Source organism: Bos grunniens, chromosome 27 (genome assembly GCF_055505025.1).
Source record: "Bos grunniens cultivar Pamir isolate PY7600 chromosome 27, Bosgru_T2T1.0, whole genome shotgun sequence".
NCBI lineage: Eukaryota > Metazoa > Chordata > Mammalia > Artiodactyla > Bovidae > Bos > Bos grunniens.
The window spans coordinates 36,165,022-36,179,452 of record NC_141191.1 but is presented as its reverse complement, the minus strand read 5'-3'; the positions used below and the strand labels follow the sequence as shown (position 1 = coordinate 36,179,452).

Below are 14,431 nucleotides of genomic sequence, written 5' to 3'. Positions count from 1 at the left end.
CTTCAGTTCCATTCTTCTTTCTCAAGATTGCTTTGGCTATTCGAGGTTTTTTGTATTTCCATATAAATTGTGAAATTATTTGTTCTAGCTCTGTGAAGAATACTGTTGGTAGCTTGATAGGGATTGCATTGAATCTATAAATTGCTTTGGGTAGTATACTCATTTTCACTATATTGATTCTTCCAATCCATGAACATGGTATATTTCTCCATCTATTAGTGTCCTCTTTGATTTCTTCAAATAAGCAAGATGTGACAGATACTATGATATTATCAAAAAGTATTATATAAAAGTAAATTTGAATTTACTAGAGACTAGAGACTAGAGACTCTCTTTCAAAAATATGTACATTAATTTTCCAGTGTAGCTCTTAGAATTAATAATTTCTAGGATAAATTAGAACCTTAAACTGTTGTTGGATATATTGTTTATAGAACTTTCTGAAAACATTCTATAATTATAGAATTATATTATTGTTATAGATATAAAACAATTACATTATTGTTAATACTGTTTGCTTATTCTTATGTATAACATACATGATAACTATATGTATTGTACTATAGCAGAATATAATATTGTACTAATATTATTCAATTAAAACATTCATCTACCAATCAGAAAAAAAATCAAGAGTTGACCACAATAAGTTAAAAATTAATATAAATTTAGATATTCTACAGAAACAATCAATACAATTAAAGAAAGTTTTTCCAAAAACAATCCATCAGTTCAGTTCAGTTCAGTTCAGTCGCTCAGTCATGTCCAATTCTTTGCGACCCCATGAATTGCAGCACGCCAGGCCTCCCTGTCCATGACCAATTCCTGGAGTTCACTCAGACTCATGTCCATCGAGTCGGTGATGCAATCCAGCCATTTCATCCTCTGTCGTCCCCTTCTCCTCCTGCCCCCTATCCCTCCCAGCATCAGAGTCTTTTCCAATGAGTCAACTCTTCGCATGAGGTGGCCAAAGTACTAGAGTTTCACCTTTAGCATCATTCCTTCCAATGAACACCCAGGACTGATCTCCTTTAGAATGGACTGGTTGGATCTCCTTGCAGTCCAAGGGACTCTTAAGAGTTCTCCAACACCACAGTTCAAAAGCATCAATTCTTCGGCACTCAGCTTTCTTCACAGTTCAACTCTCACATCCACACATGACGACTGGAAAAACCAGAGCCTTGACTAGACAAACCTTTGTTGGCAAAGTAATGTCTCTGCTTTTCAATATGCCATCTAGGTTGGTCATAACTTTCCTTCCAAGGAGTAAGCGTCTTCTAATTTCATGGCTGCAGTTACCATCAGCAGTGATTTTGGAGCCCCCAAAAATAAAGTCTGACACTGTTTCCACTGTTTCCCCATCTATTTCCTATGAAGTGATGGGACCAGATGCCATGATCTTAGTTATCTGAATGTTGAGCTTTAAGTCAACTTTTTCACTCTCCTCTTTCACCTTCACCAAGAGGCTCTTTAGTTCCTCTTCACCTTCTGCCATAAGGGTGGTGTCATCTGCATATCTGAGGTTATTGATATTTCTCCCGACAATCTTGATTCCAGCTTGTGCTTCTTCCAGCCCAGCATGTCTCATGATGTACTCTGCATATAAGTTAAATAAGCAGGGTGACAGTATGCATCCTTGATGTACTCCTATTCCTATTTGGAACCAGTGTGCTGTTCCATGTCCAGTTCTAACTGTTGCTTCCTGACCTGCATACAGGTTTCTCTAGAAGCAGGTCAGGTGGTCTGGTATTTCCATCTCTTTCAGAATTTTCCACAGTTTATTGTGATCCACACAGTCAAAGGCTTTGGCATAGTCAATAAAGCAGAAATAAATGTTTTTCTGGAACTCTCTTGCTTTTTCGATGATCTAGCGGATGTTGGCAATTTTATCTCTGGTTCCTCTGCCTTGGACTCCCTTAGAAGAAATGGAGTAGCCATCATGGTCAACAAAAGAGTCCAAAATGCAGTACTTGGATGCAATCTCTAAAACAACAGAATGATCTCTGTTCATTTCCAAGGCAAACCATTCAATATCACAGTAATCCAAGTCTATGCCCCAACCAGTAATGCTGAAGAAGCTGAAGTTGAACAGTTCTATGAAGACCTACAAAACCTTTTACAACTAACACCCAAAAAATATGTCCTTTTTATATTGGAATGCAAAAGTAGGAAGTCAAGAAACACCTGGGGTAACAGGCAAATTTGGCCTTGGAATACTGAATGAAGCAGACTAATAGAGTTTTGCCAAGAGAATGCACTGGTCATAGCAAACACCCTCTTCCAACAACACAAGAGAAGACTCTACACATGGACATCACCAGATGGTCAACACCAAAATCAGATTGATTATATTCTTTGCAGTCAAAGATGGAGAAGCTAGCTCTATACAGTCAGCAAAAACAAGACCGGGAGCTGACTGTGGCTCAGATCATGAACTCCTTATTGTCGAATTCAGACTTAAATTGAAGAAAGTAGGGAAAACCACTAGACCATTCAGGCATGACCTAAATCAAATCCCTTATGATTATACAGTGGAAGTAGAAATAGATTTAAGGGGCTATATCTGATAGAATGCCTGGTGAACTATGGACAGAGGTTTGTGACATTGTACAGGAGACAGGGATCAAGACCATCCCCATGGAAAAGAAATGCAAAAAAGCAAAATGGCTGTCTGGGGAGGCCTTACAAATAGCTGTGAAAAGAAGAGAAGCAAAAAGCAAAGGAGAAAAGGAAAGATATAAGCATCTGAATGCAGAGTTCCAAAGAATAGCAAGGAGAGATAAGAAAGCCTTCCTCAGGGATCAATGCAAAGAAATAGAGGAAAACAACAGAATGGGAAAGACTAGAGATCTCTTCAAGAAAATCAGAGATACCAAGGGAACATTTCATGCAAAGATGGGCTCGATAAAGGACAGAAATGGTATGGACCTAACAGAAGCAGAAGATATTAAGAAGAGATGGCAAGAATACACAGAAGAACTGTACAAAAAAGATCTTCATGACCGAGATAATCACAGTGGTATGTTCACTCACTTAGAGCCAGACATCCTGGAATGTGAAGTCCAGTGGGCCTTAGGAAGCATCACTACGAACAAAGCTAGTGGAGGTGATGGAATTCCAGTTGAGCTATTTCAAATCCTGAAAGATGATGCTGTGAAAGTGCTGCACTCGATATGCCAGCAAATTTGGAAAACTCAGCAGTGGCCACAGGGCTGGAAAAGGTCAGTTTTCATTCCAATCCCAAAGAAAGACAATGCCAAAGAATGCTCGAACTACCACACAGTTGCACTCATCTCACACGCTAGTTAAGTAATGCTCAAAATTCTCCAAGCCAGGCTTCAGCAATACATGAACAGTGAACTTCTAGATGTTCAAGCTAGTTTTAGAAAAGGCAGAGGAACCAGAGATCAAACAATCCATACGACAAAAATTTTGTTCAAATAATATGTTACTCAATCCAAACTAGTATTCACAAGAGATCTTCAAATGCTAGTTAAAAATTTACTCCCTACAGTGCATGCAAAAACACTTGATTATACATTACACAACATAAAAAATGATCTGTATAAAATTTACTTAAAAGTAATGTTGCTGTTTAAAAGAGATATCAGTTCAGTTCAGTTCAGTTGCTCAGTCGTGTCCAACTCTTTGCGACCCCATGAATTGCAGCACGCCAGGCCTCCCTGTCCATCACCAACTCCCGCAGTTCACTCAGACTCAGATGGCTGCAATCCAGCCAGCTCATCCTCTGTTGTCCCCTTCTCCTCCTGCCCCCAATCCCTCCCAGCATCAGAGTCTTTTCCAATGAGTCAACTCTTCGCATGAGGTGGCCAAAGTACTGGAGTTTCAGCTTTAGCATCATTCCTTCCAAAGAAATCCCAGGGCTGATCTCCTTCAGAATGGACTGGTTGGATCTCCTTGCAGTCCAAGGGACTCTCAAGAGTCTTCTCCAACACCAGATCATTAAAAACAAATATTGGTGCAATTTTGCTTAATAAACCTGTTAAAATTGTCCACAACTTGTAAATAGAGACAATGGGAGAACTACACTCACCCCAAAGTCATTTCTGAACATTCATTAAAGGAAACACAAAGATTAATTATTTAAAGGAATGCATTTTCCATAACTTGCTAGTCACTACTGATAAGAGCCTAGATTTTGGAAGTTACATGATAACACAGATTTTGTCTGGCAAATATATAAATGAGTTTTGTCTGACTGAAAAGATAATCCCCAAATTATGGTTTTACTGCTCTATAGGACATTAGCAGATTTTACTTTAAACCTAGCAGTTGTATTTCAGCAGTCTTTTGCCCAATGGCTCTAAATATGTAGTCCTTCAAACACTCTTTGAACTTGTTCCTTCATTACTGTGTTTGATAGGTGCTCAAATTTGAATTTGTATAAAAGCTATGTTTTTAACATTTCTGAAAGTCTTCAAGCCCCCAGTGAACTACCTAAGTAGTTTGCCATAGTCAAATTTCTTTGCCCAACAAAAGTTCCCTTTAAGCTATTTAAGTATGGACATGTATTTCCTTATATGCACATGCCTTGTAGGGTAATTTACAAGTGGCATCAAAGATTTACTTTGGCTCACTCTCCATTTCTCTTGAGTTTTCTTTTCCTTCTCAGTTTGGTTTTGAGTTGTTTTGATACCATTTCTGATTCTTAACCAGTCAGTAAGTCTGCCCATGATATATGCTGTGCTGTGCTTAGTTGCTCAGTCCTGTCTGATGCTTTGTGATCCCATGGACTGTAGCCCTCCAAGCTCCTCTGTTCATGGGGATTCTCCAGGCAAGAATACTGAAATGCATTGCCATGCCCTCCTCCAGGGGATCGTCCCATCCCAGGGATCGAACCCAGGTCTCCTGCATTGCAGATGAATTCTTTACCAGCTGAGCTACCAAGGAAGCCCACCCATGATATATACATGTGTGTGTATATATATATATATATATATATATATATATATATATATATATATTTGTGAATTTATAAATATTTAAATATTTGTGAATATATAAATATATATGTGAATGTTTGCGTATATGCATATACATGTGTATACACATACAATTTTACTTATTTTACATATTACAGAATGGCTATACCTTTGGGTTATATAAATTGTTTATTTTTACCACTTTAAAAAGAAAATGAGTGTGACTTCAAGGAACCGTATAATGTGTGTATAAGTTTTTAGGCTGCTAACTAGCTTCTGTATGAGAGGTAGTAATTAATTATCTACCTCTCACTTCTTTCTGAAATATGCCTTAACTGGGTTAAAATTATAATTATACAGTTGGGACATATTAGTAGCAATAATGGCAGAAGACAACCATCTCAGGGTAATGGGTTGTGTAATTGCTTTTCAAAAGACAAACTAGCTTTTTTGATATTTGGCAAAACTAATACAATTATGTAAAGTTTAAAAATAAAATAAAATTTAAAAAGGAAAAAAAAAAGACAAACTAGTTTTATCTTAATGTTATATCTGATTATTTCAGAATATAAAAGAAGATAGCCAAAGTCAAGATTTAAATGAATACAGAATATTATATTTTGTGCAAAGTAACCTTTATTTTGTTTATAATACCTGTAATCAAAAAAATAATGAGTCTGAAAAATTTTAGTAACAACTGTTCAGTTTTGATGGGATCAATCATAAGATAATTTTAGAATGTGCCTGTGAATACTGTAGAGCCTGACTGAGGATGAGATGGTTGGATGGCATCACCAACTCAATGCACATGGGTTTGGGTATACTCCAGCAGCTGGTGTCTACCAGGGAAGCCTGGAGTGCTGCGGTTCATGGGGTCACAAAGAGTTGGACACGATTGAACGAACTGAACTGAACTGAATACTGTATTGATGTAAATTTAGAATTTGGATTTTTAAGAATTGTATACCTAGAAATTGGTTGTGAAGTATTTAATTTGCTCTTAATAGAGGTCGTCGTCATCATGAAGTCACTCAGTCGTGTCCGACTCTTTGTGACCCCATGGACTGTAGCCCACCAGGCTCCTCCATCCATGGAATTTTCTAGGAATAGAGGCAGTACAATTTTTCTTTATTTCTGTAATTCACCTAAATGGGAGAGATTCAGTAGTTCACCAAAATAATTTTCTGGCTTTGTATCATGTAAATGGTTATTTTTAAAACTTCCACATATTTTTGAAAGAGCTAAAGTTCTGTATAATTTTACTACACTCACCTATTGATATGGGAGCCCTTGCATTGTCACTCTGGTTAACAGGGAGCTAAGCAAATTTTACTATATACCAATAATCTTTTTAATTAAGTGACCATACCACCTTGGGCAACTGTGGTGATTTTTATCTTACCAGTTCTGAGTCTAAAGTCAAAAAAATTGGGGGGTCATTTTTTTAATACTTAAAACTATTTTTGAAATTTCTGAGATTGCAAACAGAAAGTAACAGATTTGACCTCCTATCTCATAAATAGAAGAATGCTAGAAATACTTAAATTTGTTTGGTATTCTCCATTATTTATTTATTTTTGTAAGATACTAAATTTTTAATGAAAATGCATCACACTGTAAGGGCTTTTTACAAAACAACAGAAACTATTGTTCCTAACTGCAACTGAGAAGAATTTTATATCTTTATTTTTTAATTCATTTTAAAATTTAAGTATAGCTAATTTACAATGTTGTGTTAGCTTCAGGTGTACAACAAAGTAATTCAGATGTGTATATATATATTCTTTTTCCTCTGGTGTAGGAAATGGCAACCCACTTCAGTATTCTTGCCTGGAAAAACCCATGGACAGAGGAGCCTGGTGGGATGCAGTCCATGGGGACAGAAAGAGTCAAACAAGATTGAGCACACATGCAATGATGATTCTTTTACAGATTCTTTTGTATTATATGTTACTGCAACACACTGAATATAGACCCCTGTGGTATACAGTAGACTGTTGTTATATACCTATTTTATACATAGTAATGTATATCTTAACTCCAAACTCCTAATTTATGATAGTCTCCATTACTTCTCAGTTAAATAGCAATGTAGGAGCTGCATAGGATGACAGTACGGAGATTCCTTAAAAAACTAGGAATAAAACCGCCATATGACCCAACAATCCCACTCCTAGGTATATACCCTGAGGAAACCAAAATTGAAAGAGACACATGTATCCCATTGTTCATTGCAGCACTATTTACAACAGCCAGAATATGGAAGCAACCTAGATGTCCATCGACAGATGAATGGATAAAGAAGTTGTGGTACATATACACAATGGAATATTACTCAGCCATAAAAAGGAACACATTTGAGTCAGTTCTAATGAGGTGGATGAACCTAGAACCTATTATACAGAGTAAAGTGAGTCAGAAAGAGAAAAATAAATACCATATTCTAACACATATATATGGAATCTAGAAAAATGGTACTGAAGAACTTATTTGCAGGGCAACAATGAAGAAACAGTCATAGAGAACAGACTTATGGACATGGGGAGAAGGAAGGAGAGGATGAGATGTATGGAAAGAGTAACATGGAAACTTACATTACCATATGTAAAACAGATAGCCAATGGGAATTTGCTGTATGGCTCATGAAACTCAAACAGGGGCTCTGTATCAACATAGAGGGGTGGGATGGGGAGGGAGGTTCAAAAGGGAAGAGATATATATATACCTATGGCTGATTCATATTGAGGTTTGACAGAAAACAGCACAATTCTGTAAGCAATCATCCTTCAATAAAAAATAAATAAATTTTTTAAAAAGAGGTGCATAGGATGAACTGTCAAAGAAATTCAGCCAGCCTTCCCTAGGTTAATTTTAAATGTTATTAATATAAGCAAAACTATTGGTCTCAGCATATATTGTATATGTTACAAGAATGAATTGAAAGCTCATAGAAAATCAAGTTCATTTCTCTCCATAATATTCTCTTATCCTTAAGAGAAACTTTGATCAAACACTTAATCAACAGTTATCACACTCCTGTGCTCCAATAAGAGATTTTGTTTTTCTCCATTTTCATACTATTGGTGACTCTAATAAATTAACCATTCAAACTTCATAAGCTTTTGATCAACTGGTAGTTTGTGCTTTCAGATACAGGATAGAAACTAAGTCTTCACTGACATGTAGAAAGGATCCTATAAGGTATTTTAAACTATTTGAATTTAAGAATTAGACTCATAGGTACAGGATATGGAACTTAAGCTGACACTGATTAGACAATTTCACTATGGTGTGAATTAGATATATTATATGGCTGAATCAGAATTTACTGGAATCCTTTATATCCAAAAATAAAATGCCATACAAAAGCAAACTGCTAACTCAAGATCCAGAGAGTAAAAATTAATTATTCAGGGATAAATTAAATAATGAGAAAAATTAATTGTGGTTATGCTTTTCTGATGATAAATGAGAAAGCTTTTCTTTTTCCTTCAGTTCATTTCAATTCAGTTCAGTCACTCAGTCATGTCCAACTCTTTGTGACCCCACGAATTGCAGCACACCAGGCCTCCCTGTCCATCACCAGCTCCTGGAGTTCACTCAAACTCACATCCATCGAGTCAGTGATGCCATCCAACCATCTCATCCTCTGTCGTCCCCTTCTCCTGCCCCCAATCCCTCCCAGCATCAGAGTCTTTTCCAATGAGTCAACTCTCTGCATGAGGTGGCCAAAGTACTGGAGTTTCAGCTTTAGCATCATTCCTTCCAAAGAACACCCAGGACTGATCTTTAGAATGGACTGGTTGAATCTCCTTGCAGTCCAAGGGACTCTCAAGAATCTTCTCCAACACCACAGTTCAAAAGCATCAATTCTTAGGTGTGCAGCTTTCTTCACAGTCCAACTCTCACATCCATACATGACTAATGGAAAAACCTTAGCCTTGATGCATTTCTATTCTTCACTTCATTAGCTATATGCTTTTATAAACTGAAATGAAACATTTTAAACTAGTAACTGGCTCCACATGTCTCTTAAAATTCAGAAACAAAACTTTTACTGTTTCTTCACTTTTAATGGCAATGTAATTATTTATACTCTTGATAATGGTCCACACTTATTGTCCTGCAAGATTCCCAGGTGGCTCAATGGTTAAAAAAAAAAAATCCACCTGCCAAGGCAGGAGACACAGCATACATAGACTCTATCCCTGAGTTCCTGAGTAGGGAAGCTCTCCTGGAGGAGGAAATGGAGACCCACTCCAGTATTCTTATCTGGAATACTAACCCATGGACAGAGGAGTCTGTGGGGTCGCAGAAGTGTCTGATACAATTGACTGAGTACACACACAATAAATAACTAGAAAACTAGACTTAAGTGTGCTACTGCAGAAGAGCAGAGAAGTACCTGCAGAAAGAATGAAGAGACTGGGCCAAAGTGGAAAGGATGCTCAGTTGTGAATGTGTCTGGTACTGAAAGTAAACTCTGATGCTGTAAACAACAATATCACATGGGAACATGGAATATTAGGTCCATGAATCAAGATAAATTGGACATGGTCAAGCAGGAAATGACAAGAGTACACATCAACACTTTAGAAATCAGTGAACTAAAACAGATGGGAAAGTGCAAATTTCATTGAGATGATCATTATATCTACTATTGTGGGCAAGAATCCCTTAGAAGAAATGGAGGAGCCCTCATAGTCAACAAAAGAATCTGAAATGCAGTACTTGAATGAAATCTCAAAAATGACAGAATGATCTGTTTGTTTCCAAGGAAAAACACTGAACTTCACAGTAATACAAGTCTATGTCCAGCTAATAATGCCGAAGGAAGTTGAACAGTTCTATGAAGATGTACAAGACGTCTAGAACTAACATCAAAAAAAGATGTCCTTTTCATTATAGCAGACTGGAATGCAAAAGGAGGAATCAAGAGATACCTTCAGTAACAGGCAAGTTTTGGCCTTGGAGTACAAAATGAAGCACAGCAAAGGCCAATACACTGGTCACAGCAAACATCCTCTTCCTACAAGAGACAAGTCTACACATGAACATCACTAAATGGTCAATACCAAAATCAGATTAATTATATTCTTTGCAGCCAAAGAAGTGAAGCTCTATACAATCAGGAAAAAACAAGACCTGGAGCTGATTGTGGCTTGGATCATGAGCTCCTTAGTGCAAAATTTAGGCTGAAATTGAAGAAAGAAGGGAAAACCACTAGGCCACTCAGGCATGACCTAAATCAAATCCATTATGATTATACAGTGGAGGTGATAAAACAGATTCAAGGTATTAGGTCTGTTAGATAGAATGCCTGAAGAACTATGGATGGAGGTTCATAACACTGTACAGGAGGCAGTGACAAAAAACATCCCCAAGAGAAAGAAATGAAAGAAGTCAAATGGTGTCTGAGGAGGCCCTACAAATAGCTGAGAAAAGAAAAGAAGCAAAAGGCAAAGAAGAAAAGGAGAGATATACTCAACTGAATGCAGACTTCCCGAGAATAACAAGGAGAGAAAAGAAAGGCTTCTTAAGTGAACAATGCAAAGAAATAGAGGAAAACAGTAGAATGGGAAAGACTAAAGATCTCTTCAAGAACATTAAGAGATATGAAAGAAACATCTCATGTAAAGATGCACACAACAAAAGACAGAAACAGCAAGGAAGTAACAGAAGCAGAAGAAATTATGAAGAGGTAGCAAGAAAACATAGAAGAACTATACGAAAAAGATCATAGTAAACTGGACAACCATGATGGTGGGTTCACTCACCTAGAGCCAGACATCCAGAAGTGTGAAGTCAAGTAGGCATTAAGAAGCATTACTACAAACAAAGCTAGTGGAGGTGATGGAATTCCACCTGAGCTATTTCAAATCCTAAAAGATGATGCTTTTAAAGCGCTGCACTCAATATGCCAGCAAATGTGGACAACTCAGCAGTGGCCACAGGTTTGGAAAAGGTCAATTTTCATTCCAATCCCAAAGAAGGGCAATACTAACGAATGTTCAAACTACCGTACAATTCTTCGCATTTCACATGCTAGCAAGGCAATGCTCAAAATCCTTCAAGCTAGGCTTCAACAGTATGTGAATTGACAACTTCAAGATGTACAAGCTGAATTTAGGAAAGGCAGAGGAACCAGAGATCAAATTACTAACATCCACTGGATCATAGAAAAAGCAAGAGAGTTCCCGAAAAACATCTAGCTCTTCTTTAATGACTATGCCAAAACCTTTGGCTTGTGGATCACAACAAACTGTGGAAAACTTTTAAAGAAATAGGAATAACAGACAACCTTACCTGCCTCCTGAGAAATCTGTATGCAGGTCAGGAAGCAACAGTTAGAACTGGACATGGAACAACAGACTGGTTCCAAATTGGGAAAGGAGTACATCAAGGCTGTATATTGTCACCCTGCTTATTTAACTTATATGCAGAGTACATCAAGTGAAATGCCCGGCTGGATGAAGCAGAAGCTGGAACCAAGATTGCTGAGAGAAATATCATAGCTCAGATACACAGATGACATCACCCTTATGGCAGAAAGTGAAGAAAAACTAAAGAGCCTCTTGATGAAAGTGAAAGAGGAGACGGAAAAAGTTGGCTTAAAACTCAACATTCAGCAAACTAAGATCATGTCATCCAGTCCGATCATTTCATGGCAAATAGATGGGGAAACAGTGAAAACAGTGACAGACTTTATTTTTGGCAGCTCCAAAATCACTGCAGATCATGACCGCAGCCATGAAATTAAAAGACTCTTGTTCCTTGTAAGAAAAGTTATGACCAACCTAGACAGCATATAAAAAAGCAGAGACATTACTTTGCTGACAAAGGTCCGTCTAGTCAAAGCTATGGTTTTTCCAGTAGTCATGTATGTATGTAGAGTTGGACTATAAAGAAAGCTGAGCACAAAAGAATTGACACTTTTGAACTGTGGTGTTGAAGGAGACTCTTGAGAGTCCCTTGTACTGTACGGAGACCCAACCAGTCCATCCTAAAGGAAATCAGTCTTGAATACTCATTGGAAGGACTGATCCTGAAGCTGAAGCTACAGTCCTTTGGCCACCTGATGCGAAAAACTGACTCATTGGAAAAGACCCTGATGCTGAGGAAAATTGAAGGTGGGAGGAGAAGGGGATGACAGAGGATGAGATGGTTGAATAGCATCACCGACTCGATGGACATAAGTAAGCTCTGGGAGTTGGTGATTGACAGGGGAGCTTGGCATGCTGCAGTCTATAGGATCACCAAGAGTGGGACACGATTAAGTGACTGAACTGAATGAACTGTGCACTTACCATGAACGACTTTTATGATAAATGATACCTCTATAAGGCTATTTTTAAAAGCATTGGTTGGTATATTGTCAAAATCAGCATAAGTATAAAATATAATTGTTAAAACACTTAAAATTTTTACTTCTAATTACCATTTCAGGACCACATATAGTGCCATCTTCTACAAATGTTTCATCTCTGTCTTCAGGTTTTTGAACTGTGGTAAATGTGTCTCTAGGTAACTTCTCAGCATTCAGAAATGCTGATGCACATATTTCATCTCGTACATGCGTATAGATCACAGATAAATTTGGTTGTGATACTAAAGTTTTATATGGCCAGGCACAAACTAATTTTCCGCACAATGTGTGACTAAAAGCATAAAGAAGGGAAAAAAAACTCTTATTATTTACAGAAATAAAGTAGATTGCTGATACAGCTAACTTTAAAAAGTATTTTGATAATTTAAATCCAAATTTCAAATGTTTTCTCTAAGTAAATTTTAGGAGCATATCAATTCATGTATGATGTGGCTCTCTGTGTTTTGTGAGGAAATGTAGCAAGGGAAAAATGAACTATTTTTGCAATCTGACAGCCCTGATCTGTTCTATATTAGCTTCTGAAATTTGAGCAAGTGATTACAGGTGTTCCATATTTTTCATTAGTAAAATGGAATAAATGATTCTAACTACAAACATTTGATATATACAAACATACATTTAAATACATAGTATAAATATAAGTATATATAAAGGACTTCACACAATGACTACCTCATCCCGTCAATAGACATGATTTTTATCATCACTGATATAACATTATAGCTATTGGACATATGTTATCTGTAGGAAGTAGGTAGTATTGTTCAGCTCAGATCATAAAACAGAGAAAACCTGTTATAAAATGGCATCTTAGTTTGTACATGTATTCCAGAATCTTAGCAATATACAAGCTATATTCCAAACAAAATTATAATTTTCTAAATACATACCTAAACAAACAAAAACCCCTGCCACAGTTTCCATATCTATCTCCTCTTGCATTTATTTCGTCAAAACAAGCAAATGGAGCACCTCTAGCCCCTAAAAGAAAAAAGAAATTGTACAGAAAAGGTTGACTGAATTATTATGACCCAAATAACCACGTTGGTATGATCACTCACTTAGAGCCAGATATCCTGTTGTGTGAATTCAAGTGGGTCTTAGGAAGCATTACCACAAACAAAGTTAATGGAGGTGATGGAATTCCAGCTGAACTATTTTAAATCCTAAAAAGATGATGCTGAGAAAGTGCTACACTCAATATGCCAGCAAATTTGGAAAACTCAGCAGTGGCCACAGGTCTGGAAAAGGTCAGTTTTCATTCCAATCCCAAAGAAAGGCAATGCCAAAGAATGCTCAAACTACCGCACAATTGTTCTCATTTCACACACTAGCAAGGTAATGCTCAAAATCCTTCAAACTAGGATTCAAAATCCTTCAAACTAGTATGTGAACCGAGAACTTTCAGATGTACAAGTTGAATTTAGAAAAGGCAGAGGAACCAGAGATCAAATTGCCAACATCCACTGTATCACAGAAAAAGCAAGAGAATTCCAGAAAAACATCTAGTTCTGCTTCATTGACTATGTTAAAGCCTTTCACTGTGTGGATCACAGCAAAATGCGGAAATTCTGAAAGAGGTGGGAATATCAGACCACCTTACCTGCCTCCTGCAAAACCTGTATACAGGTCAAGAAACAATAGTTAGAACTGGACACGGAACAACAGACTGGTTCCAAATTGGGAAAGGAGTACATCCAGGCTATATACTGTCACCCTGCTTATTTTAACTTATATGCAGAGTACATCATGTGAAATGCCAGACTGGATGAAGCAGAAGCTGGAATCAAGATTGAAGGGAGAAATATCAATAACCTCAGATATGCAGATGACACCACTCTAACAGCAGAAAGCAAATAAGAACTAAAGAGCCTCTTGATGAAGATGAAAGAGGACAGTGAAAAAGCTGGCTTAAAATTCAACATTCAAAAATCTAAGATTTTAGCATCCAGTCCCATCACTTCATGGTAAACAGATGGGGAAAAATTGGCAACAATGCCAGACTTTATTTTCTTGGGCTCCAAAATCACTGCGGAGAGTGACTGAACTCATGAAATTAAAAGACAGTTGATCCTTGGAAGAAAAGCTATGACAACCCTAC

At 37.2% G+C, this 14,431-nt stretch overlaps 1 protein-coding gene across 1 annotated transcript in view; it reads right to left on the bottom strand.

The window, feature by feature from the left end:
• LOC147343796 (disintegrin and metalloproteinase domain-containing protein 5-like) overlaps positions 1 to 14,431 on the bottom strand; it is a 124,738-nt gene that overhangs the window by 17,844 nt on the left and 92,463 nt on the right. Inside the window, 2 exon segments of the mRNA XM_086380423.1 lie at positions 12,382 to 12,601; positions 13,221 to 13,311. Coding sequence (XP_086236549.1) covers positions 12,382 to 12,601; positions 13,221 to 13,311 — 311 coding nt within the window.